The sequence below is a fragment of the Scylla paramamosain genome, chromosome 16 (genome assembly GCF_035594125.1).
Source record: "Scylla paramamosain isolate STU-SP2022 chromosome 16, ASM3559412v1, whole genome shotgun sequence".
In the NCBI taxonomy this organism is placed as follows: domain Eukaryota; kingdom Metazoa; phylum Arthropoda; class Malacostraca; order Decapoda; family Portunidae; genus Scylla; species Scylla paramamosain.
Window position 1 is genome coordinate 10,898,081 of NC_087166.1, and position 27,797 is coordinate 10,925,877.

Genomic DNA, 27,797 nt, shown 5'->3' on the forward strand with positions numbered 1-27,797 from the left:
GGATGTGTTAAATTTGTTTAGGGGAAAGTGAGCTGTTTTTTTTATTTTTTTATTTGGGTGTTTATGTGTGTTTTGGTTGATTGGTCGGTGTGATATTATATAAAACTCATGATTGGAGCGAAATATTAGTGGGGAAGAAGAGAAGAGTGAAAGAAAATTATAGACCTGTGAAAGAAAATTATATAGATTTCCTTCAAAATTTAATGCTTAAAAAATTCCACAAGTAACTATTTATATTATTACTTCTTAAAAGTCATTTGAACATTTGAAATAAAGAAAAAAAAATGAAATTACAATCGGCTCGTATCCCCTTGAGGCCTCAAGGCGGCAGTTTGTTTACATTTTCAAACCAGAAGAGAAGGACGGGTGACCTGCGCAGGCTTGACCCCTTCTGACCTACACTTTCCTCGCCACATCCGCGTCTCACACTGCATGTACGTATGCTCCTGCTCATCTTGTGTATGTATGTACGTAACTGAAAACATGTACTTTGTGTGGTTTGAAATTTGTATTATTGTTTTTTTTTTTTCGTAGCTCTGTTTCATGTGATGTTTTTGTTTTTTTAGCAGGTGTGGTTAGATATTGTTTTGCGTATTTTATACCCACAGTTGTATCTTATCATCGAAGAATACAGGAGTGGCCACAAATACATCAAGCATACTTTTTTTTTTAATAGCCTTGTGCCTTGTGGTTTCATATACTTAGTAGGTTAGTTTGTGTGTTATTTTGCATATTACCTGACAGCCAACCGTATTACGTCATGAAAGATACACAGCAGTGACCAGAAATACAGCTGAAATATGTTTTTTTTTTTTTCGCGGGATGAAATTTAGTAAATTATAAAAGCTGAAGAATTTACTCTTAAGCCTAAAACAGAGAGTCATGGAAATAGCCCAAGTCTGTTAACTTCGAGACAGTGACTATTTACTTCTGGGCAAAAAAATATGAGGCTTATTTAAATAAAGGGAATAGCAGTGAAGTGAATTAACTGAATAAATCTAAACCTAACCTATCTCTTAGACTGAAACGCTAATATCATTTCAACATTATCCTAGAGACAGTAAGGACATGACAGGATTGGCAGTGAAATTAACAAACTGAATGAATCAAAACCTAACCTGGTTCTCAGATGGAAACACTAATACTATTTCAATATCATTCCAGAGACGCAGTTTGAGAGGAAGTGATGAGAAAACAAACCTCTAACTACATATTTTCTTTTTTCTTTCTTTTTTCTCCCTTTTTTTCTTTCTTTCTTTCTTTATTTATTTATTCATTTTTGCTTTTTCATTTTTATTTGTTCTACTATATTAACCTTACATCCTGCAGCCCAGCACCAGGAATCATGGGTGGCCTCACCAGCAAGTACCTGGAGGAGATGATGCACACGCCCCCTCGTAGCACCCACGTCCTTAAGAGCGACCCCCGTTCCCCCTCAGACAACATCACCAGGACACCTATCTCTGTCAGTGGGCCAAGGGTGTCTCTTGCTTGTGTATTGAGTGGGTTCTCTTATTCTATAGGGTGTGGGTTGTGGGATCTGTATGTTATGAGGTGTGGGTTGATGTCTAAGTGTGGGTTGTTGTGGGGGGGTTAAGATGTGTTTTGTTCAGTAAGGTGGTTTGGGTAGTTTGTGATTAGTGTTGTGCTAAATGAGTTGGCTGGTTGATTTATTGATTTTATTAATTTATTTACATATTTATTTTATTTTATTTTATTTATTTTTTCATTTTCTTCCATGGGTAATTTTGTGTATTAGTTTATCTACCTGGTGATCTAGTAATTTGGAGATAAGTCTTGAATGAATTTTTTTTTTTTTTTTTTTTAAGTACATGGGTAATTTTGTGCATTTTTTTTATACTACTATTACTCCCACTACTACTACTGTTACTGCTACTACTACTACTACTACTATGTCTACTACTACTACATCTACATCTACTACTACTACTACTACTACTACTACTACTACTACTGATAATTTCGTCACAGGTAACAGACACCCCAGACAGGACAAGCAACGGCACCCCAGCGACCAAGGTGCTTCCCTTTGACCCACGCTCACCCACTACCGAGGTGAGCCTGAGGGGCAGCCGGGGGTAACACACTGGCCTGTCATGCACCTCAACAAGCAACTAAAGAAAGGAAATGACTGACAAAATGCTCTTTCTTGAATGAAGACTAAAGAAATGTACTGATCTAAATAACTAAGTAGAGAAAGGAATTGACTGACAGAAAATGCACTTGAACTTTAATGAATAATAGGAACATTTATATCTATTACTAAATGACAGACAACCTTACTGCATATTTCAGTCTACATAGTTTGTTATAGCCTTGCACTGCCCAAACCCCCAGTGAATGATAGATATTTATGCACCAGATTCAGTAATCAGAATAGCCTTGAGTCATTACGAACCTTTAAAAGAAGCTAAGACATTCATGGATAGAGATTAAGATGAAAATACCTAATGTTTGATACAGAGACTACCACACATCTTGTACCTCCCTTTCCTTACATTAATCAACACCATTCCTTTCAGATGGATCGCACACCCATTGTAGTGGAGACAAAGGAAACACGCAGGCGCCCGTTCTCCCTCAAGCCATCTCGACTCATTGACCCCAACACAGTGGCCACCAGTGAGGACCTAGACCCACGCTCCCCCACCTCCAGAGTTCCCAGGACACCTCTTAGTGACCAGACCCACTGTGAGTCTGTAGGAAGGGTAGGAGAGGTGAAGGAAGGCTGAGAGAGGAGGAGAAAGGTTGAGAGAGATGCAGGGAAGGTAGGAGAGGTGAAGGTAGGCTGGGAGAGCAAGAGGGAGGATGAGAGATGAAGGGAGGCTGGGAGAGCTGAAGGGAGGGTAGGAGAGGTGAAGGAAGGCTGGGGGATGTGAAGGAAAGGGTAGGAGAGGTACAGAAAGACTGATGTAAGAGAAAGGTGTATTATTTCATCTTTACACCAAAACACACTAACACACTCATCCTCTCTCTCTCTCTCCTCCCAGCATTCACGAACAAGGAAGCAGGTGAGGAGAGAGTAAGTGCCAAGGAGGTGCAGGATGTGGAGAAAGAAGAGCAGAAGACTGAAGAGGAGGAGAAAGATGATCAGGACTCCTCTGTCTCCTCTTCGTCTAGCAATGAGGAGAACAAGGAGGTGCTGAATGAAACTCCACAGAAGGCAAGTATCATACAAGTCCTCAGCATCAAGCCTTGTTCACCTTAAACTTGCATGCTGTCAGAGGGAGAGAAGGATGGGGAGAGAGCCTTGTTCTGTATCTATCCTCATCTTCCACATGTAGATCACTAGTTAAATAGGTAAAGACATATTTTTGTTACAGACCGATGGTTCTTCAGGTGTATTCTAATGTATAATGCATAGGCTGGGAAGGATCTGTGGTGAAAATTAAGTATTGATATGACATGATAGATTTCTGAGACTAAAGAGATGAATCATTTATATTGTTTAAGACTTGAGAGATGCACAGTCTGTTTTGTCCATGACTTGACATGTGCAGCTTATTTTCTGTATGACTTGAGAGATGCACTTTTTATTTTGTTTAAGACTTAAGAGATGCACAGTTTATTTTGTCTATGACCTGAGAGGTGCTTGATTTGTTTTGAGAGATGCTTGATTTGTTTTGTCTATGACTTGAGAGAGATGTGCAGTTTATTTTCTCTATGACTTGAGAGATACGCATTTTATTTTGTTCAAGACTTGAGTGATGTGCAGTCTCTCTATGACTTGAGAGATGCACACTTTATTTTGTCTGTGACTTGAGAGACATATTTTATTTTGTTTAAGACTTTAGAGATGCGCTGTTTATTTTGTCTGTGACTTGAGAGATGCATGATTTGTTTTGTCTGTAATTTGAGAGATTTGCAGTTTTTTTTTTTCTATGCCTTGAGAGTTTTTCTATGCCTTGAGAGATGCACTTTTTTTTTTTTTTTTTTTTTTTTTTTTTTTTTTTTTTTCATCTTGAGAGTTGAACCACTTACTTTGTTTCAGGAGTTCTTGAACCTGGCAGGGAGCAACAAGAGGAGCACGAACACCAGCCGCAACCCACAGAGCATCCTGCAGGCCAGACAATGCCAGGCCATAGAGGCAGAGTACACTAAGAACCAGCAGGTCATCTTCACACAGCTGGCAGAGGAGACCAAGACACCCAAGCTGCCCTCCAACACGCAGTTTGTAGAGAATATATAGGATGTCCACCCAAAACAGCTGATAAAGAACAAGCTGAGCTGGTCTCCGATGCTAAAACTTGCCCAAAACAGGTTATCTTCATACAGCTGATAGAAAACAAGATATTTGAGCTGCCCTCCAACATGTAGTTTGTAGAGAATATATAAGATTTTCACCCAAGACAGCTGGTAGAGAACATGATATCTAAGCTACCCTCCAATGCTCAATTTTTAAGATAGAGGGGTTATCTTCACACAGCTAACAGAAAACAAGATATTTGAGCTGTTCTCCAAGATACAGTTTGTAGAGAAAATAAGATTTTCACCCAAAAACAGCTGGAAACTCTTCACACAGCTGACAAAAGAGCAAGACATCAAACTGCCCTCCAACACTAAGAAACTTGCCAAGACAGGTTATTTTCTCACAGCTGATAGAAAACAAGATATTCAAGCAGCCCACCAACATGCAGTTTGTGGAGAATATATAAGATTTCTGCCCAAGACAGCATCATCTTTACGTAGCTGATAGGGAACAAGACATCCAAGGAGGATATATAAGATTTTTGCCCAAGACATTAAGTTATCTTCACCCTCCAACCCTCTGTTTATGAGGAATATATTTAAGGTTTCCGCCCAAGACAACCAGCAGTGCAAACCATATATCAAATGCTTTGCTCTATATATTAATGGTAATATGGGAAGATTTGGTTAATGGTTAGGTTAGCTTAGGTTTAATCTCGACAGGTTTTGCTTGTGTATTCTGATTCCTTGTGCTACCCATGTATATATTTACTCCCCCAGTATACAAACATGCCTGTGCCTTATAACATTAAGTGTCTTGTGGTGTCTAAGCTTCTGGTGCGGTTACACTTCATTCTAGTGAACTCTAGTGATGTCTCTTAATTCAACTCAACCCTTTACTGCTATAATTATTTTGTTGACATTGAAAGCACTTAAAAATTGTTTACCTGGACACAGAAAAAAGGAGAGTAGGTTAATTTAGCTTTTTCCAAGTCATATAACTAGTTAAGAGATTAATACAAACAAAAATCATATAAGTTGTAAACCATTATAAGAAATCCTTGATAGTTATTTGCCTTTCCCATGTTAAAAAACTATCTAAAAAAGAGCAAGAGATTAGCTTTCTCTCTTCCAGATTACATAACTATGTAAGAGACTGTAGTACAAACAGACAAGTATCAAATAAGTTGTAGAACATTATGAGAAACAGTTTATAGCAGTGAAAGGGTTGGTAAGCTAAAGAGGAATCCCAATCATGCAGTGCTTGTATCAGCTGGGCAGGGGCTGGCTTTTTTGTATCTGAATACCCAAACAGGCTGCTTCAGGTCCCAGTAACATCCTAGCAATACTCTGGGTACAATGGCTGGCTCATTTTAAGGGTCTGACAAACATTAAGCTACTTTATATACTATTAACTTCCTAGCAATACTCTGGGTACAATAACAAACTGATTCAAGAGTACTTTCCTTTATGAAGACCCAAGGCAAACACTAAGCTGCTTTGGGTACTGGTTACTTCCTAGCAATACTTTGGGTACAATAGCTGGCTGATTCCAAGGGTTATTTGCTATGTTGTTTTCTCAGCTGTATACTCTGGGGTTGGGTTCATCTCTGAAAATATAATCGTGCCATTCTCCTCTGCTCTGTTTGGGGAGTCTTATGTGTTGATTACCAAGTGCCACAAGAGGAGAGGTGATGGGGTGTGTTCATATTGAGTTATTCTTCTTATGTCTGTCCTTCTTTCTTGCTAGTTGCATATACTGGTGAATAATAAATACTATACTGAAAGATGGGGTTTTATATTACTGCCCTGTATCTCTTTCTTTCTGTAAGTAATTTAATCACTCCACAAGGATACTGAAGATGACTTGTTCAGAAAATAAAATAATGAAGAAACAAAAAAGAATACATGAATTTTATATTGCATGAAAAGAGGAAAGAGAATTAAGCTAAAAAGGTGTCTTGATAATGAATGAACAATAACATGATAGTGATTTCAGACATGTAGCACTACAAGAATGTGGTCAGCTGGTGGTGGGACTTGCACTTATAATCATGCCTGCCTATCTATCTCACACAGGATGGCCCAGATGAAGCCCCGCATATTCATATAATCATTTACACTCTAAGCCCCATCAGCCTTTAGTGGAAAGGGATAGTCTTGTGGACCACCGTACTACACCCCAGGTACTTATGCGTAGGACAGCTGGCCATGTACTTATACAACAAGGCCTGACAGCACAGGCTGGTTTACCCCTGCCCCTTCACCATGAGGCCGTTCCTTACTTTGCACCCATTCGTTTGACCATAGCTGATGCAGGATGCTTTCTATGGGATACTTATTACTGAAGACTGAAAACTCCATACTATTCAGGTTTTGTCTGTTTCTCCAGACTGAAACGGGCAGACCATCTTGATAATGGCTTTATTACTGAGACACATTGAAAGGTATATCTGAACAACATACATTAAATATCTTTTTAAAACAAACATTTCAATTTAAATTATGTACATATATTCATACATCTTCCTTTCCATATGTGCAAGTCTTGATAAAAACACTGCCATCAATCTGTGAACCTGTGCATTTAAAGGTTCTTGATGTGGGTGAATGCCTGCAGTGCCCAGCATGGTGAGTCTGCTACACTGCAGTACCACAGGGACCTGCTAGGACTCCGTGCCAGCCACCACCAACACAGTTAATAAGTTGCTCCACACTCATAGAATTGTGATGAAAATAATACTGGTACTTCATTCTGTTGCAATATGCTTAATTTATAAAAGGATGAATCTTTATGGATATGAAACTGACATGTATATGTATGTCATTGTGATGAAAATGGAATATTAACAATTCATTCAATCATTGCACTCTCAGTTTACAAAGTTAACTTATATGGAACTGAAATTTCTGGAAGGGTAAGGGATCTTTCCATCTACTGTGTCTTGTGCTTCACACTCATATAATTGTGACAGAAAACAGAATACTAATATTTTATTCAATCATACAATTCTCAGTTCATGAAAAAAAACAGATGGCTTGTAAGGATGAGAAACTTAATTATTTGAAGAAGTAAAAGCTCTTTTCATCCATTAAGGAGACAATTTATGAGCTGTCCACACTCACAGAATAGAAAAATAGAGAACTAATACTTCATTTAACCATACAGTTCTTAGTTCATAGTTCACACATAAAAAAAAAATAACTTTGGATAAGTAAAAGTTCTTTCCATCCACTAAAGAAACAATTCAAGAGCCATCCACGCTCATACAAGTAAAAACAGAATGCTAATATATCATTCAATCAACGTTAACTCATATGGATAACAAAATGAACCATCTGGAGAAGTAAGAGGTTTCCTGAAAGTGACTACAGAAGTAGGTGGCCAGGTCCCACACACCACAGGTCCCCAGCTGGCAGGAGTGAGGGAGGGACAAACCACACACCAGGACACATGACAACAGCTCCTTTCATTCACCCATTAGTCATCTCCTTCCGTTCACCATCACCCATCTCTTTACAAACAACAAAACACGAACACACTTGACGGCAGAGAGAGAGAAACCAGCACCACACACAGCCGGTCTCCACTCACACAGACACCTAAAGCTACACATTGATACTGTAAGGGGACTTCTGGGGTGTGCCGTGGCTGTTCTGGGCCTGGTAACGCTGCAGCAGGTGAGTAAGCTCTGCCCCCAGACCATCACTTCCGGGAGCATCAGTCTTCTTCCTCCCCCGAGCCTTCACGCTCTCGCTGCCTCGCCCCTCTGCTCTCAGTAGCTCCCGGTCACACTCTGCCTCCGACAGCTCCCTCGAGTCAGAGAACCCTGAGGGGGGGTGCAGCGGCCGTGGGGGGGTGAGGGGGGAGGAGGTTCCGCTAGATGAAGAGCCGTTCCGCGCCCTGCAACACACTCCCTAGTCAGGTGGAGACACAAGGAGTGACGGTGAGAGTAGTGATTTGTCAGGGTCTTTAACGTATAGTCAGGGAGAGGGAGGGTTGAGACGCCCCGTGCTGGCTGCCAAGCGTGGGTGCCTCAGTCTGCCTGGGTGCTGGGGGGGCGTCACATGCACTGGTGGGCACATGGATACATTCTGTACAGGGAGTCCTTGGTTTGCAATGGTCTCAAGTTCCACAACTCTGGCAGTGCTACCTTTGGTGATTTTTTTGTTATTGATTTATTTAATTATTTTTTATTTATTGTATGTCCTCTGTGTGTTTCTTTACAGGTACAGCAGTTATCTTTTTATGTCCAAGATAATGATTTTACAGTGCTATAGTATTAGCACAGGTGATTGACATACTGCTGGTGCTTACTGAGGATGGTTTAGACATGCTGAAAACTGATTTATGACCTGGTGTATAGGAAAAAAACTCCATCGTAACTCAAGGACCCCTTGTAGTTTGGTGGCTGTAATAGGTGTCACATGCATTGATGGGAGAATGGCTAGATTCTGTAGTGTAGTGGTTATAATGAGAAGGGTTCATTGCTCAGAATCATTAGTGAAGTTAAACACTGGGTTCAATGTGAAGCTTGAGGATTCAGACTAGAATTCAAAGTCCCAAATTAAAAGTGATATTTGGTCTAGGTGCACAAAATAAATCATTCTTGTCCTAGCAGCCTCAAAGTAAAGCTGGCTTGTTTCCCTGCCCTTCAAGACACTACAGAGTCCTTTCAGCATGCAGGCTAGTGAGTGAGGTGTGTGCTGGGGTGTCTGTGGTGTGAGGCAGAGTATAGGAGTGTGTTGAATTTAGTCAGTCTAGGTGCTGAGGTGGAGTCTCTTGTGATGTGCAGTGATAAAGTAATGGCAATGATACTTTACACGAATATATGAAGATGTTTTAGTATTAAAGGAATTTTATCTATTGTCCATTTTAGTGAAAATAATGACTTAAGTATATCAACAACAAAAATATTGATTTCTGCTACTGTTAGACATAATTTAGTTGATAAGTAATGATGAAGTAATGGTAATGATACTTCACACAAATAAACAAAGATGTTTTAGTACACAAGACCTTTTAGTTGTTGTCCGTTATAGAGAAAACAATAACTTATATACATCAACAACAAAAGTATTGATTTCTGACAGTTCTAGGCACACAATTCAGTTCATAAAAAAAGAAAAACAATACCATAGGAGTGAGGGCAAGGCAGGAAGCAAGGAAGCAAGAAAGCAAGCAGGAAGGTTCAACACATTACAAGACACAATTTAGTTAGTAAAGAAAACATTACTGGAGTGAGGACAAGGCAGGCATCTGTGGGGCAAGCAGTGGGTGCAGAAGGGCTCAACACAGTGCAGGGAGTGAGGAAGGGAGGGTAGGGTGGTGGTGGGAGCCGCAGCAGCCAAACTCCACCTACACAGCTCAGCCTCCTCTACCTGAGACTACCTGGCATGGCGGACAGGCGGCAGGGGATGTGGGCCCACTCTCCCCCCCACAACACCCCCTGCTCCCTGTTGCTGCTGCTGTTGCTGCTGCTGCTGCTGCTGCTGCTGCTGCTGCTGCTGTGTGGGAGGCAGCTGCTGGATATAGTGCTGCTGTGGCGGGGCCTTCGGGTGCTGGTAGTGCTGCCGCTGCTGTACAGGGGAGGTGGATGCGTCATTGCTCTCAGTGCTTGAGTCTCGACAGGAGGCCTCACCTGTTGGGAAGTGGCAGGTGAAACTCATTATTACCTTTCCATTTTCTCATGCAGGATTCTGGCCAAGGGCAACAAGAAGGCTATAAAAAAGAAGGGCTACTCAAGGTGCCAGTCCCCAAGGTGTCATCAAAAAGATTATCCAAAATTTAAGAATGTCTTGAAATCTGGCTCTTACAACAGTCCAAGTCAGAGGCAGAAGGAAATACAGAAGCAGCCAGGGAGTTCCACAGTTTACCTGTGACTCTGAACATAGGAACACAAAGGAAGCTGCAAGAAGACATCAGGCTTACTACAGATGACAGTCCTTTTATAAAACATGCATACCTACACTCATAAATCATCTTTATCTTCATTTATACAATCTTCTTTTAAAACTACTGACCTGGCACTTACAATATAAATTCTAAATATATTCCACTCATCCACCACTTGATTTGAGAACCAATTTCTTCTTATCTCTTTTTTTTTCAGAGCTTAAGCTCATTACTTCTATTCCTCTTCAAATCACTACCCCTAAGGATCTCATCTACATCTACCATGAAATATCAACTCTGACTTTGCTACAGAACATCACCACCAATCACTACCACAAGAGAACTGCAGGCTGGTGCTGTATTGTACCTCTGCTGTGGCTTTGTGACTAGTGCTGATGATGTCTTTTGTCCTAACTTAGCCTAACCAAACCTAACCTCACCTCAAGCACCACCACAAGAAAACTGGGGAATAATTTGGTGTTATGTACCTCTGGTGTGGCTTCGTGACCGGTGCTGCCGCTGCCTGGTGTCCTTGGCACTCTCTGTCCACTCCCGCTGCTCCGAGGAGGCTGGCAGTCCCCCGGGGGTGGAGGCAGAGGGCTGGGCGGCTCCAGGGAGGGATTTGGGTCTGCTGCCATACTCTCCTCGACCTCTGCTGCTGCTACTGATGTAGGATATTTCTGCAGGGAAAGAGGTGGTGTTAGTCTGTGTCTGTGATGTGACTGCGACAAACTTCACTTATCGTTTTATCAAGACAGAGCAGTACCAATAATTTCCTTTCTCTGTATATATTTCTTTTAAGTATGACATATTTACTGGGGAAGAGGTGGTGTTAGTTTGTGGCAGTGATGTGACTGAAACTAACTACACTTATTGTTTTATCAAGTCAAAGCAGTTCCAGTAATTTTCTTTCCCTCTCTGTATATATTTCTTCTAACTATGATATTTCTGCACAATAGCCACTCCCCCAAGAAGGATAACTATAGGAGAGGACTGAAATTAAAAAGGTTGGTCCTGACAATAACTCATAGGAAACAGGAGTTTTGAGTTATAACACCAAAAACAAGATCATACATATGGTGTACCTATTCTGGAGCAAGTAAAGTATATAGAGATATCTTATAGTGTAGTTTCTTATATGGTTAACCTCTTGGCATCTTCTACATAATTAACCCACAGTGCACTTTTCTACATAACTAACCCACAATGCATTTTTCTACACAACTAACTGAAATGACATTTTTCTATGTACTTTGTAACTAACTACAAGTGCATCTTTCTACATTACCTAACTAATTCCAGTGCATTTTCTTCAGCTATCCTTAACTGCATTGTTCTACATTAACCAATTCCAGTGTACTTTTCTAACTAACTCCCTCACATCCCCAACTTTTTCTACACAACTATTTCCTTCACATCCTTTCCTACATGATTATTTCCCACAATTCTTCATCTCAACATGATTACTTCCTACATCTCTTCACCTTTTCCTACACGCTATTTCCGACACATCCTCACCTATTCCTCCACAACCAGCCTCCCTTTCCTACACCCAACTCCCTCCTTTCCTAACAACTCTACCTTTCCTACACAACCAACCCCTCCCTCTCTGACACCCCACCATTTTTACACAACCAATTCCCTTCCTGACAACCCCACAGCTCCCACCCTATCTCCTCACCTGTCTCCTTGTAGTGAGACTGTGCCCTCTGCCGCCCAACCTGGCCGTAGGAAGGGGACTGCTGGGGTCGTCTCTCACTGTGGATGGGGTGGTCGAGGCAGTCTCTTGGAGTAATGGAGTGAAGGGACAGACCATACTCCAGTGTTCCCTCTGAGCTCCCCACGCTGCCCCAGGGAAGGAGGGGAGGCACACAGGGAAGGAAGGGGATTGAGGTGGGAAGGTGGGGAGGGGACAGCCAAGATAGGAGCACATGGGGACAGGATAGGACAGGACAATAAAAGAGAAGGGGATGGATAGAGTACAAAAGTATAGGAAAGAGTAGATATGAGGAAAGAGAACAGGATATGAAAAAATATGAAAAGATATGAAAAACAGGACAAGGCAATGAAAGAGAGGAGGATGAAAAAATAGGACAATAGGACAGGAAAGTGAAAGTGATAGATGAAGGAATAGAATATGACAAAATGAGATAGGGTTGGAAAATGTAAACCAGGAATGATTGTAAGGGAAAAGGAAGAGGAAAGGATGAAAAGACAGGAGAGAGGGAGAGAGAAAGAGAAAGAGGAGGCAAGGGTGAGGAGAGAGGTGGGAGACACAAGGACAAAGTGAGAGTAGATAGGATGGGATTTCACTCTATCACTCACTCACTCACTCACTCTGACTTACTCTCATGAATAATAAAAAAAAAGTACACTAAAAAAAATATTGAAGACACCCATCAAATAAAAAAATATTGAAAAAATCTTATCTCTGATAGTTAAAAGTTTATTTATGTATGAGAATAATTAGCGTGAAGAGGAACTTAATTTTTTTGTGAAGTAATAGCAAGATAAGAATTTTTAAAAGTGTGAATCAACTTTTCAGTGACTATGTTGATGGGTTTAAGTCTGGTAGTAATAGTAGTAGTAGTAGTAGTGATGGTGACTGGGAGGCAATGGTGGTGGTGACAGTACAGATGATGGTGAAGGTAGTGGTGATGGTGATGAAGGCAGATGTGATGCTAATGAAGTTCATTTTAATAACAATACTGATAAGATGATGACAGTGGAGGTAGTGGTGGTGGTGACAGTGGTGATTGTGGCAGTGGTGGTGACAGAGATGGTGACAGAAATGGTGGTAACAGCATTAGTATCAGTAATGGTGGTGATGGTGGTAGTGACAGTATTAAGGTTATCTATGACAGTGTTGGTAGTAGTGGTGGTGGTGATGTGGTAGTGTTAAAAGTGGCAATGGTAGTAGTGAAAATATTAGCATCAGTATCAGTGGAGATGGTGGTGGTGGTGGTGGTACCTGAAGGTGGCGTAGGGACAGATCTCATAAGGGTCTGATGTATCATCCTGGGTCTTGAGGGAGGCCAAGGACCCACGGGGCTTCTTGGTGGGGGTTGGGGAGTACAGGTGGGCACGGGTCAGCTCAGAGTTGCGGGCATTATCATCCTCACCACCCCCGCCCTTGGTGTCCAGACTGCCACCCTGCCTGTAATGCACAATGAAGGATCAGGGGCGGGTGATGAGGGAGGGGAATAGAAGGTTGTACTGTAATTCAAGGGGAAAAAGATTGTAAAATTAATCACCACATATAAGCCATCAGGCTTACATGTGGCAGTCCCTGTATCAAGAGTAACAGAGAAACTTCCTTCCTGCTCACCTGTACCCATCATACCTCCTCCTACGCACTGCCACACACACACAGATGATGAGGGCAGTGGCCAGCAGCAGGGCACTCACCACGCCGGCTACCACATGAGCATCCAGCCAGCTTGCCCCCACTCCTGGCCCTGCCCCACTGCCACCCCCCACCAGCACCTCCTGCACTGCCTCTGCCGTCATGGAACCTGGGATGGGAAATAAAGGGTGTTTGTGTTATATTTGCAGGGATGTGACTTGGAAACTTCTGCTATGAAATATAAATGAAATGTATATTAATAAACTAAATAAAATGATGATAATAATAATATGGTAAACATCAGCTTCTCTCCCCTTCATTCACAGAGACACTGAGTTACAAAAGGAAATGATACAGGAGAGAAAAATACATCAACGAAAAGATAAACTGGAGAAATACAGACACGGAACAACACTAATACGAGTACACCTCAAACCCTGCATACCACACCTAGATAAACACAACACGATAAACATCAGCTTCCCTCCCTTTACTCACCCCCACCAGCGCCACGCAGAGCCACGCGATACACCACAGTTGTGTCACCTGCTGAGGAAGCCGCTGTGACCCTCAGCAGGTGCCAGGGTGCTTCAGGGAGGTCACACAGGCCCAGGTCTGCTGTGGCGCGGGACAGGCGTGCATACAGGGGGGTCCAGGGGGGTCCTGTGCCGCCCCCACCTGTACCACGCTCCACCTGAGATGAGGATGTGGAGAAATATGGTTTTGTAAATAAGTGCTTATGGTCATTTCAACTTTTTGTTTTCCTTCAATCTAAGTCCTCTCATCCAACAGTCTTTCTATAAAACTTTGCAACTCATGGATCCTTATTAGATTTGAGTGCTTCTGATAGAGGAAAAATGGTGAATACAGTGATTTTTTAATGTAAGATGTGTTCTGCCTAAGTACAACAAAATTTTAAAAATTAAAACAGGTCCCGCTGAAGGTGCCAGTCCCTTGAGAAGAAAGTCTCAAATTAAGCAAGTTTAAAATTACAATATGAAGTGTCTTGAAACCAGCCCCTTAAGAAGACAATCCAGAAGAAAGTCCAGAGTTAAAATATGAAGTGTTTTGAAACCTGTCCCTAAGAAGACAATTAAAAAAGACCAGAATTACAATATGAAAATTACTTGGCAGAGTACTTGAACATATAAACACCAGGGAAAGTGTCAAGACAGTCCAAATAGCAAGTTTGGAATTATAATATCATGCATCTTGAGAGTGTGATGGATCACTCAAACATGACAAATAGGATGAAAAGTGTTAATTGATTGAGACACTCCAAAGAGCAAGTCCATGATTACAATATGAAGTGTCTTGAGAGTGTAGCAAGTCACTTGACCACTCAAATAGCAGGAAAAATGTTAAGACACTCCAAACAGCAAGTCCATGATTACATATGAAGTGTCTTGAGAGTGTGGCAGGTCACTTGAACACTCAAATAGCAGGGAAAATTTTAAGACACTCCAAATAGCAAGTCCAAGGTTATATATGAAGTGTCTTGATTGTGTGGTGACTTCTGACTGTGCATACCTTCCAGTGGGTGACAGGGCAGCCTGCTTCTGGCCATGTGTACAGTCTCAGGGTTACACAAGTGGCATTCACCTCCACCACCTGTGCTGGGTGGGGGCGGCCAGGAGCTGAGGGAAGAGGAGCAGTGTGTTGGTCATCTGTTGTTTTGTCTTTTATCTGTTATCTATTCATCTATCTTACTTGTTGTTTATCTGTTTTATTTATCATTTTATCTGTTCTCTATTATTTATTTGTTTTATCTATCATCTTGTCTATATCTCTGTGGGTCATCTATTATGCTATCTTTTATCAGTTATCTATCTATCTTACTTGTTATTTATCAATTCTATTTATTATTTTATCTGTTCTCCATTATCCATCTATTATATCTATCATCTTGTCTATCATATCCATTACTCTGCCTTGTTTTGTGTTTGTCCCCCATCCACTCTGCTTTTATCCTTCCCCTACTCAGTCCTGTCTTGCCCATTATTCTGCCTTGCCTTGGTTTGCCCTACCCTACCCTGCCTTGCCTTGTCTTTTTTCCCATTCTATCTTGTCTTGTCTGCTGTCTATTGTCTTTTCCCTGCTCTGCCCTGTGTTGTCCTGCCCCACTCTGTTCTTACTTGTCCTTCTCCACCTTGCCTTGTCCTGCCTATATGTTGTGTTTTCCCTCAACTTTAATTTCTCTAATATTCTCACAAAACTCAACAACCTGCTCTGACTTGCCTTGTCCTGCTCTACCCTGTCTTTCCCTTGTCCTTCTCCACCAACTGTCTCATCCTTATTTACTCTGTCCTGTCTCATCCTTCCCTACTATGTCTACCTCATCCTTCCTCACCCATCCCCCACCCTGCCCTGTATTCAAAACTGTTTTGCTCTCTCCCCACAACTATCTTCCAAGGCCACAGAGATGATTAGCTTGGTCATCAAGGGTGTTTCCCCTGTTAATGATGTAGAAATCTTGTTAATCTGTCACTAGAACCATAAAAACACCCTTAGAAACCTTTGTAACTTCAACTAGAAATAGAGAGGTATGGTGCAGAAGTGTTTTAGAATTTGTTTGTGTTTTGTCTTATCCTATCCTACCCTACCTTTATCTCATGTGATCAAGAAAGGAACAATGAACACTCACGACTGCCGAGGGTGCTGGTGATGAGGACAGGGCTTGGGGCGGAGGTGCCATGGGCATTCCAGGCAGTGAGATACAGGTGGTGGGGTGCCCCGCATGCCAGGCCTCGCACCACCATGCCCTGCCCCGCTGGATCCCCTGGGGTCTCCACCCACTCCCCTGCTCTGCCCCGGTGGTGAAGGGTGTAGCCTGAGGGGGAAAAATTAAGTGGTGGTAAGGCTGTGGTGCTTTTGTGGAATGAGGAAGGGAGCGAAGAAAGGAGGAAAGAGTAAAGAAAGGGAATCAGGAAGGAATCTATTGAAGGGAATGAGGAAGGAATCTGACAAAGGAAATGAGCAAGGAATATGATAAAGGGAATGAAGAAGGAATTTATTAAAGGGAATGATGAAAAAATCTAAAATAGAGAATGAAAATGTAATCTAAAAAGGGAATGAAAAAATAACTTAATTCTATGAGAAAGGAAGGGAAAAGAAATCTAATCTTAATGAATGAGAACCAGAAAGGAATCTTATGTTATGGAAAGGGAATGAGAAAGAAAACTAACAAAGAAATGGGAAAGGAATCTAATGCTATAAAAAGGAAGCTAGACAGGAATCTCTGGAGTCCTGACCTAGGATGGGTGCACCACCATCCCCCTTGGGAGTGAGGGTGATGTTGAGTGAGTTGTGGGTGGCGTGGGCGAGGGTGATGGCTGGGGGGGGAGGGGCAGACTCAGCCACCACCAGATGAGTGAAGCTGTCTGTCCCCTCGCTGTTCCTCACCCAGCATGTATAGTTGGCTGTCTCCCGCACCCCTGGGGAGGAATGATGGAAGAGTGAAGGAAAAGTAAAGAAATTTCCACATATATCTGCCCTCATTATTTTCTTTACTATTTTTCTATCCTCTATTCTCCCATCACCTGGAAGCAGGGAAGTCTGTCTCCACCAATACCTGTGAGGTGTAGGTCTCCCCCCGGCAAGAGCTGCATGAGGGGGCCGCTGGTGAGGGGCGATCCACCTTTCGTCCAGGAGACTGTCGGGGGAGGCGACCCCAGTCCCCGGCACCCAAGCGTCACCCCTGACCCCACCCCGACTCGCCACACCCTCCCCCCGCCACCAACGGCTATGGGGGCATGGGAGGGGGTGGCCTTGGGCAGGGCAGTGAGGCGTGGGGACTGGCTACCCTCACCTGCCACTGTGGTCGCTGTCACCCACACCTGAAGGTAGTGGGTGTGAATGTTACTCCTTTAGACCCAGCAGTCTGTCACCTCTTCATTATTACTATGGGAAGCTGTGGTAATCAATTCTCTTTACCTGTACATATTACCTGGGTCAGTATAAGGGACAGTAAGGCCTCACCTGTACTCTTGATGCAGGTGTGAGGCCCCTCAGCTCCCGCCAGGTAGCCTCAGAGCCACCGGCACCAACAACATCCCTCACTGGTACCTGAGGAAGAAAGACACTCAGGTTCTCTCTCTCTCTCTCTCTCTCTCTCTCTCTCTCTCTCTGATAAAGTTGAAATAAAAACAGGTAAAATCATCAATGTTTTTAACTTTTTATACATTTTTCTTTTTATTTTTCTTTCTCTTAAAAATGTACAATACTACTAAATGGCCAAATAAAAATCAATCAATCAATCAGTCTCATTTCATATCCTGTACAATATAGCTTACTCTTCAGTTCATATTTTCATATCATATTCAACTAATTAACTTTTTGTATGTGTGTCTGTGTAAATCAGGCTCTTTCTTCATATTCTAAACAACTTAGCTTACTATTCACTACAAATATTCATATATTTAATTAACTACCTTATGTCTCTCTCTGTGTGTGTGTGTGTGTGTGTGTGTGTGTGTGTGTGTGTGTGTGTGTGTGTGTGTGTGCACGCACCCACCTGGTCATCCCGGGCAGAGTAGAGGGTATAGTGCAGGATGGTGCCAGTGGAGGGGCGGGGTGGAGACCAGGTTACTATGAGGGAGCTGGGCCCTGTTACTATGACCCGAACTCGTCTGGGCGGCCCTGGTACTGTGGGAGTTAGGAGATGCTTTACAAGACATTCCACACACCAGCATATCTTTAGGTTCTTACTGTACACTATGATATTAGAGGAAGTATGAAGGTATCTAGTAATCAGTCAAAACTGGGTAAATATATACATCCCATAACACACCCAAGGTCCCAGAAGAAATTTGAAAACAACTATACATCTTTTGATCCTTCCTCTACACTACAATATTAAAGAAAACATGGAGATATCTATTAATCGGCCAACACTCACACAACACACACAAGGTCCCACACACAAAGACCTCATGCACTTTCAAATCCTGTACAGTGCCCAAGTTTTCTCTCTCTTCACACAGCTTTTCACAACCATCTGTCTGCCCTTGGAGTGAAGATGCCCCCTCTCCCTGTTCTGGCTGATGACACAAGATACTCTCATAAAGTCCCATACACCTTTAAATTATTCTCTTAAGCAACCTAGCTGACTACACCACCTCTGAACTCCAACCAGATGTCTCTCCTAGTGGGTCTTGCTCAAGGTGAATTTAAAACCCATCAAGAACACCCATCAGCTCAAGAAAGCCTCATTGTCAGGGTGAACTAGACACTCATGTAGCATTTCAACTCAAGAAGACCTCCTCACCATCATCCTCCGTCACACAGAAGACTGGATTGTGAGGGGGACTGATGCCCACTTCGTTAAAAGCCTTCACCCTCACACTGATGTTGGTGGCAGGTGGCAGGGCATCCAGGTTCTTCTCCAGGTTGGTCGTGTTCACCTCCCAAGAGCTGCCTGAAGGAGGAGATGCAGAAGGTGAGGAATGTGAGGAAAGAGTGAATTTTGGGAGTAGTAGCAGTAGTAGTGACAACAACCAAAACCATAATGAATATCAAAACACCACCAAACACACTTTTCACACACACACACACACACACACACACACACACACACACACACAGATATAGATAGACAAACAGACAGACCAACAGACAGATGCACTAACATACAGAGACAATTTAACTTACTGGCAGAGGAGTGGTGGGCATGGTGGGCACGGTGGGTGTGCCTTGTGGGTGTAGCAATGACAGTGTAGCCACTGACTGGGGTGTGGGTGCAGTGGGTGGGAGGAGGGGACCACCACACCCGCACCCCACCCCGCCCAGAGTTCCTGCAGGAGACGCCGGATGGGGCACAGGATGGAGCTGGGGGAGGTGGAGAAGAGAGATGAGGGAGGTATTGTGTTGAGAGGAAGGAGAAGTGGAGGAGTTATGAAGAAGAAGTGAGGGAGAGGAAGGAGAAGAGAGGGAATTATAATGTTGAGAGGAAGGAGAGGAGAGGTGGAGGAATTATGAAGGAAAAGTGAGAGAATTGTTGTACTGAGGTGAAGGAGGGAGCTCTGATTCCCCCCAAAAAACTTATTTAAGTAAGAAAACTATATGTACATGGTTACAAACATTTTATTTATCAATTAACTAAAAAGATTAAAGAACCACATCCTTCCTTTCATTTACCACCACACCCCTCCACTTTCCACCCACCATCACAACCCTCTCCCTGCCTCCCCATCCCAGCACACACCATCAACACCAGTGGAGTCAACAATCCTGGGTGAGGAGAGCGGCCCCGGTCCTGCCCTGGTGAACGCCCGCACTGCCACCTCATACAGGGATGCCGGCACTAGCCCTCGCACCTCATACTGCTCCACGGCCTCCACATCACCTGCAGGAGAGAGAATGTGAGGGAGTATGCTGGAGGTGAGAAAGAGGGGCCATATTAAGATTGTCACCTATAGCAGAGGAAGAATGTAAGGAACTGTGCTGTGACCACTACACCTCCAACCACATCTAACCACAGGGTCACAAGGCAAGTCAGGTCACACCAAGTTTTCTGACCTGGGGCGGCGGTGACAGGCCGGGTGATGTAGGAGAGGTGTCCCTGTAGGTTCTGGCGCCGCAGGGCAAGGGTGTAGCCCCGTAGGACACCATGGGTCAGCTTGGGGTCTGGGGCACGCCAGGTCACCAGAAGGGAGTGAGGGCCTCCTGCTGCCACTCGCACATCCTGGGGGGCTCCGGAGGGGGCTGTGGGAGAAGGGAGAGGAGGAGGAGGAAGAGGAGGAGGAGGAGGAGGAGGAGGAGGAGGAGGAGGAGGAGGAGGAGGAAGGATGATAAAGATGATGGGAAGGAGAAGGAGGGAGAGGAAGAACAGGAGAAGCCGGAAGTGAAGAAGAGGAGGGCGAGGAGGAGTCATATAAGATTGTCATAAGTTGTTGGATGGATTAAAGTTATATTATTCAAGGTCAAAATTCACTGCTTGTAAAGAAACTGAATTAATATCTTTTCACTACTAGATAATTTTCTCTTTCACTTCTTTTTGTCAGTCCGTTTGTCTGTCTATCTGTCTGTTTTTTCTTGTACTGCTAACTGCCCATCTATTTATCTGTCTGTCTCTCTATATATGTGTTTTCTTGTATTGTAAACTTACTATTTATTTCTGTATCTGTCTATTTTTCTGTCTATCTATCTACCTATCTGTTTCTTATATCATAATCTGTGTACTTCTCTGTCTGTCTACTCACAACTTAGCTTCACCCCTCTCTGTGGTGATAAACATCTTTCTATCTGTCTATCTGCCTATCTATTTGTCTGTCCTTACCCTCCTCTGTGGTGGTAAAGATCTGTCTGTTTGTCCATCTATCTATATATTTCTCTCTCTGTTTGTCTGTGTCTGTCTGTTTGCCTGTTCTTACCCTCCTCTGTGGTGGTAAAGATCTGTCTGTCTGTCTATCTATCTATTTCTCTTTCTGCTTGTCTGTCTGTCTATTTGTCCGTTTCCACCTTCCTCCATAGTGGCAAACATCTATCCATCCATCTATCTATTTGTCTCTCTGTCTGTCTGTCTGCCTTTCCTCACCTTCCTCTGTGGTGGTGAACATCTGTGTGGGTGAGGGCTGGGACACGCCGAGGTCATTGTGAGCCATGAGCCGCACAGCATAGGTGAGGTGTGGTGTGAGGCCTGTCAGTACATGAGACGCTGCCCACTGCCCCACACTGACGTTACGCCCATGTGATGCCCACGACTGGTCCCCAATCATGGCTGGGGATGAGGGGTGAGGGTGATGAGTGATGGGTTTAGGTAATAGGAGTTGGAAATTAAATACTCTGAAGAGAGTGAGTCAGAAATTAAACAAACTCTTTGGAAAATGGACTAGGAAATTAATAAACTCTCAGGAAAGTGAGTTCAGAATTGAATAAACTCTTAGGAATGTGAATTAGAAATTAAATAGATACTTAGGAAAATGAGTTAGGAATTAAACAAACTTTTAGAAAAATGAGTTAGAAATTAAATAAACTCTTGGGGAAATGAGTTGGGATTACATGAATTAATCTACAAATGTTATAAAATACAAGCACCACTGTAGACTACTGTAGCATTCACAAAGATACATACAGGTGTCAAAAATAGTCCAATCATCATTGTAGATAAAGAGAAGAAAAAAAGAAAAGAAAAAAAAACAGATATGATGTACCTTTATACTGTATGGTGACAGCGGCGGGCTGGAGGAGGGACCAGGTGAGGCGAGCTGAGCGACTCCCTATCTCATTCACCTCCACTCCTCCTGGTGGTGTGGGGGGCTCTGGGTGGGGGAAAAAGGAATAGAATAATTAGTTAAAAGGTAGAAGGCTGTGTTGGGGGCTTTGCTAGATAATAAGTTGAGTTGTCAAGAATGTTTATCTAATTATTAATGTAGCAATCTTGTTCATCTGTCACTAAAACCATAAAAAATACCCTTAAAATGCCATGTAACTTCAACTAGAGCCTTTTGAAAATGGAGGTGAAGCACAGAAGTGTTTCAGAATACATTCCTGTGACCTCCACTTCATAACACCACCACTCACCAATGACAGACACAGTGTAGGTTTGCTCATGGTCCCCATGTGGGTTGGTGGCCCTGCAGGAGTATGGCCCGGCATCAGAGGATACAATGCTGCGGAGCTCCAGGACTGCTCGTAATGTTCCTCCTCCAACATTCGCCTCTCGCACCAGAGTCCTTGAGAGCAAGAGATGAAATTGCAGTTGTAGTTGTTGTAGGTGATTTGTATGAGTTTGTCTGAGTGGGACTGATTACAGGGGATGAAATATTGTAGTTATAATTGAAATAATTGTTGTTTTGAGTAGTTTGTGTGACAATGAGAATGGTAGTAATAGAAGTAGTAGTAGTAAGGGTAGGTGATAATGGGGAAAGAAACTATAGTTGTAGTTAAAGTAGTAGTTACTTTGGGTGGTTTATGCGACAGTGAGTGTAGTAGTGGTAATAATAGTAGTAAGGAGAAGATTATTTAAATTGTGGTAATTGTTGTTGTTTTTGGTGGTCTGTGTGTATGGGTGAGTACAGGAGTGTAGTAGTAGTGGTAGATGGAATTGTTGCAGTTGTGGTAGTTGTCATAATTGTCTTACAGTGAAGGAAAGGAGAAGGGAAAGAAACCAAAGTATAAACAGATAAAGATTGAAGACTGATAATAGAAGATAGCAAATCAAAATACAACAATAACAGCAATAATAAACACTGGAACAAGAACTAGAACAAAAGCTACCAAAAAAAAGAAGGAAGGAAAAAAGTAAAGAAAAGAATAAACAAATCAAGATGAAAGATTGAAGACAAAAGATAACAAATAAAAAATATAAACAAAACACTGAAAAAAGAAAAAAAAACTAAGATAAGGAAAGGAAAGAAGGAAAAAGCAAAGAAACCAAAGTACAAACAGATCAGAAGGAATCAGGAAGAAAAGAAGGAAATCAAGTTACTTTATAAGCAAAACAAACTCACTAACATAGCAAAAAAAAAAAAAAAAAAAAAAAAAACACAAGACATGAAAAAAAAAAAACAAGAAAATGAACAAAGAAAGAAAAGGAACAAAATCAGAGTCTAAACAAACTGAGGTCCCTAACACACCTATACAGACCGTGAGGTACCCCACCACCCTCACCTGTGGTCCTGAATAATGGGGGCGTGGTGCCTCAACCAGGTGAGAGTCAAGGGCGTGTCACCTGTGGCCTCACATCTCAGGGTCACTGTTTGGCCTGAGTGACCTGTGACCCGACCCCCCTCTGTGACGACCCGTGCTGGTGCTGAGAGAGAGAGAGAGAGAGAGAGAGAGAGAGAGAGAGAGAGAGAGAGAGAGAGAGAGAGAGAGAGAGAGAGAGAGAGAGAGAGAGAGAGAGAGAGAGAGAGAGAGAGAGAGAGAGAGAGAGAGAGATTTATGTATATTGCATGTGTAAATATAATGGTAAACACATATATCTATTAACAAAATGCAGCATGTTAAGTTTAGAATGATCACAATAGATAAATTAGGTATTATGCAACTCTCTCTCTCTCTCTCTCTCTCTCTCTCTCTCTCTCTCTCTCTCTCTCTCTCTCTCTCTCTCTCTCTCTCTCTCTGCTGGAATGTTTTTGAAATAAGTAAGTCTATCCATCTATGAATGAATAGATGAATCTATCTATCTATCTATCTATTTATCTGTCTATCTACCTATCTATCTATCAGTCTATTTATCTCATCATTTACCTACTTATTTATCTATCTCTCTATTTATCTATCTATTTATCTATTAATTAGTTTATCAATCAATCAATGAGTCAGTCAATCAGTCAGTCACTTATTCACTCACTCACACACACTCACACACACACACACACACACACACACACACACACACACACACACACACACACACATCCACTCCCTCCCTCACACTCTCCCTCACTCCCTCAATAACTCACTCACTCACTCAATCAGTCAGTAAATGGGTAAATAATGTGTCAATAAATCTATCAACTGTCAACTGGTCAGTCTATCCATCTATCACTCACTCACCCAGTCACTTAACCCTTTCACTGCAATACAAGACAATCAACAGCACCAGAAATAATATACAATATCTTTATAAGCATCTACACGAAAATAAGGGATGAATAAGAATAGATTTTGCAATTTCTACCCACTTTAAAGATTGGAGGTGCCTGTAGAACAAGTAAAGAGACCTCACAGTGATTAGTAATTAAGGAGAGGTATACCATATAGAATTCAAAGGGCTGACTCACCATGTACAGTCAGCTGGGCCATCTTCGAGAGTGACTTGCCTACACCATTGGCTGCCCTGCACATATACCAGCCAGCCTGCCTCGATGTGACCTGTGGGAGGACCAGAGAGCCATTCGTGGCCTGTGTGACCCTTACTCCATCTGTCACGAGGGGCTGGAAATCCTGGGCTGCCTCTCCTGCAGAAGGGAAAGCAGAAGGAGGGTGATTTGGGTGGGTTTTGGGGGTTTCTGGATATGTTTAAGAGTATTTGGAAGGGTTTAGGGGCATTGGGGTGTTTTGGCTTGTGTTTGGAAGGGCTAAAGGATGTTTATATATGTTTTTAAGGGTTCTGGGAGAGATTAAAGATTGTTTTTTAAAAGGTCTGAGTGAGTATGGATTAATTTTAGGTAAGTTTGGGTAGATTCTGGGAAGATTAAGGATGGTTTTGGAAGGTTTTGTTATGTTTAGAAGGATTTGGAAGTATTTATAAAGATTTTGGTAGGCTAAAAGTAAAGATATTTAATTTAATGGTAGTGCTAGTAATGATATACGGCACAACACTCATTCCTTTCCATGTATACTCCCTTACTTTCTTCCCTTTACATCTCTCTTTCTCATCCCATCCCTCTCCTCTCTCTCTCTCTCTCTCTCTCTCTCTCTCTACCTGGTGCCTTCATCCAAGTAATGACAGGTTGTGGGTGTCCTCGGGCACCACAATCCAGCACCACTGTTGACCCCACCAATGCTGTGCCACTCCTGGGCTCCACCACCCACCGTGGTGACACCTACAGTGGGAGAGTGGGAGAAGGGAGGTATGAGGGAAGGATAGAGAGTAAGGGAAGGTAGCAGGGGTGGAAAGGTGGGAAGGTTGGGAAGGAAAGGAAAGGAAAAAGAGTTGAAAGGGAAGGGGAAGGGAAGAGAAAGAAGGAGGGGTAGAGGAATGAAGGATGGAAAGGGAGGAGGGTGGCAGGGATGGTTGGGAAGAAAAGGAAAGGGAAGAAAAAAGTTATTTAAGAAGGAAGGATAAAGGGGTGAAGGGAAGGGAGGAGTAGAGAAGAAGAAGAGATGAATGGGGAGAGAGGGAAGGAGGGTTGCAGAGATGGAGGGTTGGGAAGAGAAGGGAAGGGAAAGGAGTAAAGGAGAGGGAGGGTTGGGGGGAGGGAAAGAGTAAAGAAGAGGGAGAAAGAGGAATGGATGGGAAGTTGATGGAAGAAAGAGATGGTGGGAGAAGGAAGGAAGGATAGAAAGAAGGAAGAAAGGAAAGAAAGAAAGAAAGAAGAAGAAAAGGAAAAATAAGTGGATAGAGAAGAAAGAAGGAATGAAAAACAAGGAGAGGGAAGTATAGGATAGAAAGAGATGGAAGGAGGGAGAAAGAAAGAAAGAGAGGAGGAGGAGGAAGAAAGAAAGAATGGGGATAGAATGGATAGCAGGGAGAGACAGAGGGGAGGGGAAAAAGAGAAGAAAGAAAAGAACAAAGGAAAGAAAATACAAAATAGTTAATAATCTTCAGAACATTACAACATTTTAAAACTCCTTCAGTGTATGTATTTTTTTTATCTTAAGTAATATTTCTGTATTATTTCCATTGTTATCTTATTTTTTTTTATATATATGTCCTTCTTTCCTGTCTTTCATTTTGTGAGATGATATAAAAAGATTTTCCTACAATAGTCAAGTTCTCAGAATCTCTCTCTCTCTCTCTCTCTCTCTCTCTCTCTCTCTCTCTCTCTCTCTCTCTCTCTCTCTCTCTCTCTCTCTCTCTCTCTCTCTCATCTGCTTTCGTCTCCTCTTGTCAGGTGCCATCTTCTCTTGCTTCCCATTATTTCTCCTCCTCCTCCTCCTCCTCCTTCCTCCTCCTTCCTCTTCCTCCTCATCCTCATTCTCCTTCTGTCTCTCTTTATTCATTATCAAATCTCTTATCCTCCTTGATTTTTCTTTCTTTCCTCTATTGGTATAAAAATTCTCCTTGTTACTACCTCCCTGCCCCCCCCCCCCTCTCTCATCTCTCTCTCTCTCTCTCTCTCTCATCTTACCTTAACAGTCAGTGTGGCGGTGTGGTTTACGGTGGCAGCAGCGTTGGCAGCCTCACAGGTGTAATGAGCCTGAGTGGTGTTCCTTCAGGGCCTTGAACAGCAGTGTCTGAGGCAACGAGGGAGGAAAAGATGCTTGTAGTGGTGGTGGTAGTAGTAGTAGTAGTAGTAGTAGTAGTAGTAGTAGTAGTAGTAGTAGTAGTAGTAGTAGTTGTGCAGCTTACAATAATTTCGTAAAGTAAATGAAATAAAGAAAATTGTAAAAGTAAAGTAAATGAAACACGATAAGCATTCTCCGTAGACTCAACAGTAGAATGTAAATAGAAAAAAAAAAAAAAACAGCGGCGTCTCCGTAAGATGGCGAGGGCGTAAAGGAGGCTTGCAGTAGTAGTAGTAGTAGTAGTAGTAGTAGAAGTACATAAAGATTGCAAGTGGGAGGTTTCGAGACATTTCGTGATGATATTGAATAATCCTTTTGACTGCACTCGTAACCTAGGAAACACAAAGGAGAGAGATGAAAAAGAAAGAACAAGGAAGAATAAGAGACAACAAGAATGGGAGAAGGAAAAAAAAAAAAGGAGGAAGTAAAAAAGTACAAGATCGTGCAAACATACAACCGTTTTCTGAAACTCCTCGCTCTCTCTCCACGACTAATTTCAAAGGCCACAGAGATGATTAACTGGGTTAATCCTGTTAATAACCTATAAATCTCGTTAATCTGTCACTAGAACCATAAAAAACACAATTATAAAGCAGTGTAACATCAATTAGAGCTCTTTTTAATGCAGCAGAGATGCGGCGCAGAAGTGTTTCAGAATACGAGTCATAGAAACGCGAGACTCCCTCAAGGTAAACATCCACATTTGTCTCCCCTCTCGAATCTTACCGCAGAGAACTCGCTCATCTGTTTCACGTCTATGGCTGGGTCGTGCTGGAGGTGGCGTCCGTCCTTCAGCCAGTTGATGGTGATGGGCAGGTCGCCGGAGTTAATCATGCAGGTGACTTGGGTCCTCTCTCGCTCTTGAAGGTTCCGCCGAAACACAAACGGCTCGATCTTCGGTGGTTCTGGTGTGGAGTGAGGAAAAGAGGGAGTGATTGAGTGGGGATGGCGAGGAGAGGTGAGTTGCGCAAGGAAGGGAGTGATGGCAAAAGATTATGATGGGGAGGAAAAGAAAGTAAGAAAGACAAAAGAAAGGGACGAAAGGAATAAATGAAACTAATGAAGAAAAAAACGCGGACAAAAGACAAAAGAAAGGAAAAAACGAAGACGAAAGAAGATAAAAAAAACATGAAAAAAGAAAAAAAAACATAAGAAACAAAAGAAAAGCAAAAGAACAAAAACGAAACAAAACAGACGAAAAAAAACACAAACGAAAAAATACTAATAAAATTGCTGAAAAGAAAAAAAAACACGAAAAACAAGCAAAACACTAGACAGACGAAAAAAAACAGAAAAAAACGAAAAAAAAAAAACGAGCGAAAACCGGAACAAAATCAGACATGAATGCCAAGGATGAACTAATGGAAGTAGCGACTGGCGACTCACTGAGGACGTGCAGGAAGGTGTGGGAGGCGGCGGTCTGTCCTTGGCGGCCCGTCACCACGCAGG

The 27,797-nt window shown here is 42.5% G+C and overlaps 2 protein-coding genes across 7 annotated transcripts; one reads left to right on the top strand and one right to left on the bottom strand.

The window, feature by feature from the left end:
• The first annotated feature begins 274 nt into the window (after positions 1–274).
• LOC135108025 (cell division cycle-associated protein 3-like) lies at positions 275–5,996 on the top strand. The gene is made up of 6 exons (XM_064018575.1): positions 275–434; positions 1,330–1,465; positions 1,993–2,076; positions 2,544–2,712; positions 3,012–3,184; positions 4,013–5,996. Exons 2-6 carry the CDS (start codon positions 1,346–1,348, stop codon positions 4,208–4,210), a joined length of 744 nt encoding a protein of 247 aa, XP_063874645.1. The 5' UTR covers positions 275–434; positions 1,330–1,345; the 3' UTR covers positions 4,211–5,996.
• Positions 5,997–6,616: 620 nt separating this feature from the next.
• On the bottom strand, positions 6,617–26,297 carry LOC135108024 (cell adhesion molecule Dscam1-like). Of its 6 annotated transcripts, none has more exons than XM_064018569.1 (24): positions 26,192–26,297; positions 24,823–24,943; positions 24,179–24,355; positions 23,061–23,202; positions 21,972–22,123; positions 21,602–21,709; positions 20,986–21,168; positions 19,968–20,153; positions 19,654–19,794; positions 19,101–19,277; positions 18,718–18,867; positions 17,965–18,095; positions 17,430–17,516; positions 17,023–17,287; positions 16,703–16,885; positions 16,096–16,281; positions 14,982–15,088; positions 13,950–14,145; positions 13,434–13,620; positions 13,077–13,262; positions 11,787–11,863; positions 10,594–10,785; positions 9,602–9,851; positions 6,617–8,113 (listed from the first exon to the last, which is right to left on the bottom strand). In XM_064018569.1, the coding sequence occupies exons 2-24, from the start codon at positions 24,833–24,835 to the stop codon at positions 7,819–7,821; spliced, it is 3,771 nt and encodes a 1,256-aa protein (XP_063874639.1). In that variant the 5' UTR covers positions 24,836–24,943; positions 26,192–26,297; the 3' UTR covers positions 6,617–7,818. The 6 variants fall into 6 exon arrangements, with proteins under 6 accessions (XP_063874639.1, XP_063874644.1, XP_063874638.1 ...); XM_064018574.1 differs by having other exon boundaries at positions 6,617–8,127; positions 9,592–9,851; XM_064018568.1 differs by having other exon boundaries at positions 11,787–11,950.
• Between the last annotated feature and the right edge of the window lie 1,500 nt (positions 26,298–27,797).